Source organism: Spinacia oleracea, chromosome 2 (assembly GCF_020520425.1).
Source record: "Spinacia oleracea cultivar Varoflay chromosome 2, BTI_SOV_V1, whole genome shotgun sequence".
Classification (NCBI taxonomy): Eukaryota; Viridiplantae; Streptophyta; class Magnoliopsida; order Caryophyllales; family Amaranthaceae; genus Spinacia; species Spinacia oleracea.
The window spans coordinates 1,004,730-1,006,441 of NC_079488.1; the positions used below are offsets into that span (position 1 = coordinate 1,004,730).

The following is a 1,712-nucleotide window of genomic DNA, read 5'->3' on the forward strand; positions in this document are numbered from 1 at the left end:
AGTGCAAAAGCAACACACCGCCAATGTCCGTTGTCCACAACTGGAACATAGACTTGGACATGATAATTACAAATTCTTACAAATCGCATACCTGTGTGTCGCGGACAATTAATACACCAAAAACTAAAATAACAAATTGTACAAGGACGTTCCTCAAAAAGAAGACAGATCCCGAACTGACCAAATAGAGAGCAATCATTCAACGTAAAAGGCATGTAGGAACTTATTTCCAAATCCTTAAAATACGGCCTCATCACTCAGTTATTAGTCCGAAAATAGTCAGACACATGTTGTTGGCATATAATCAGACATATAAACATGGAGTAAAAAGACTAATTAGACTTACCACAGATATATCAGCTGACACAATCTTCTGGAGAGGGGTGGACCACTTCTTCAGCAGACCAGCATATGTTTCCCTCGTCTTTAATTTCTGATACTGTAAAGCACAATAACAAAATAACTAAGCAACCTCGTACGCTTACTTTATTGATTTCATTAATGGTGAATAATAGGAGAACATAATATTAGGAGAACATACCGCAAATGAGGAGTCCAGCATGATTCTGCGAGAATTCGTTGGATATTCCAGAGCCCATTCCCTGTTGTATATGTTTGCAACGGCCCGAACGTACTGGGAATGCACGTACTCCCTAGGACGCACAACCGAGTAGCACATCATCCGATTTGCATCATTACCATCACACTCGATAAGCATGGCCCCCCTGCAAACATAAAATACAAATATGATACAAGTGATTATCATTACATAAATGTACAACGTACATTAGTGTATACAACGTACTTAAGTGTTACATGAGTAAAAGTTGTAGAACGTACTGCTCTTTCCCTTTAGGATTGTATGACTCCACATAAGCTACTACGTCACTCTCAAGTTTTGTCATTCGTACTCGCGTCTGCCGATAGCGTGTTTTTGGGTTTGTTCTCGGAATCCTTAGGATCAATTTCTCCCGTGGTCCTTCTTGGTCATCAGTTTGGAGATTCTCATCAGTGGTGTTCCCTTCAGTGGGGTTATCTTGACTGGTGTTCTCTTCACTGTTCTTATCTTCAGAGGGGTTCTCTTGAGCGATGTTCTCCAAGGGCGATGCTGCAACCGTTCCTTGCACAGGACCATTAGCCGGTCCCTCATCATCGTCATCATCCCTATTATTCGGCCCCCCATCCTTGACGCCACCATCCTGCTCTTCCGGCTCCTCAACATTCTCCTCACCATTGTCTTCACCATCCTCTTTGTCTTCAACTACACCCAGCTGTCCCACCTTCTCCGATGACATTCCATCTGGAAGTGGCCCGTCACCAGCTTGAACCTGTACGTGCTGTTGTGTCTGGTCGACCGGGTGCTTGCTTGTTTCTGGGTTAGTTGCTACTACACCAACATCATCAGCAGTGTGGACCAAAGGTACATCACCGTGGCTGACCGGGTCTAGGGGATTCATAACTGGCACACTCACATGAGGGCCCACAAATACACGTCCCCCATTAGACGGTTGCAACTCCACATCGGAATCGTCATCGGCATCCAACTCTGTAAGCACCTTATTCACAGACTGGTCCAACGGCATAGCCACACCATCAACATCTATCGTCAAATGATCGGTAGCATGATATGACCTCATTCCTCTTTCACGGGATACGCCCCGGCGATCTTGCAATAATGGAGCAAGCTGCCCCATAACCTAAACAGAAAAAAA

At 44.5% G+C, this 1,712-nt stretch overlaps 1 protein-coding gene across 1 annotated transcript; it reads right to left on the bottom strand.

The window, feature by feature from the left end:
- Positions 1 to 200: 200 nt before the first annotated feature.
- On the bottom strand, positions 201 to 1,494 carry LOC110781665 (uncharacterized). The gene is made up of 3 exons (XM_056835349.1): positions 841 to 1,494; positions 542 to 725; positions 201 to 439 (listed from the first exon to the last, which is right to left on the bottom strand). The coding sequence occupies exons 1-3, from the start codon at positions 1,455 to 1,457 to the stop codon at positions 305 to 307; spliced, it is 936 nt and encodes a 311-aa protein (XP_056691327.1). The 5' UTR covers positions 1,458 to 1,494; the 3' UTR covers positions 201 to 304.
- Positions 1,495 to 1,712: the final 218 nt, after the last annotated feature.

What these genes read in the sequence shown, in the direction of transcription:
- LOC110781665 (XM_056835349.1), bottom strand. Translation starts at nt 1,457, where the DNA reads ATGAATCCCCTAGACCCGGTCAGCCACGGTGATGTACCTTTGGTCCAC. An exon ending in AATCCTAAAGGGAAAGAGCA is followed by an intron (nt 726 to 840) that starts GTACGTTCTACA and finishes TTATGTTTGCAG; the next exon opens with GGGGGCCATGCTTATCGAGT. An exon ending in TGCTGGACTCCTCATTTGCG is followed by an intron (nt 440 to 541) that starts GTATGTTCTCCT and finishes TGTGCTTTACAG; the next exon opens with TATCAGAAATTAAAGACGAG.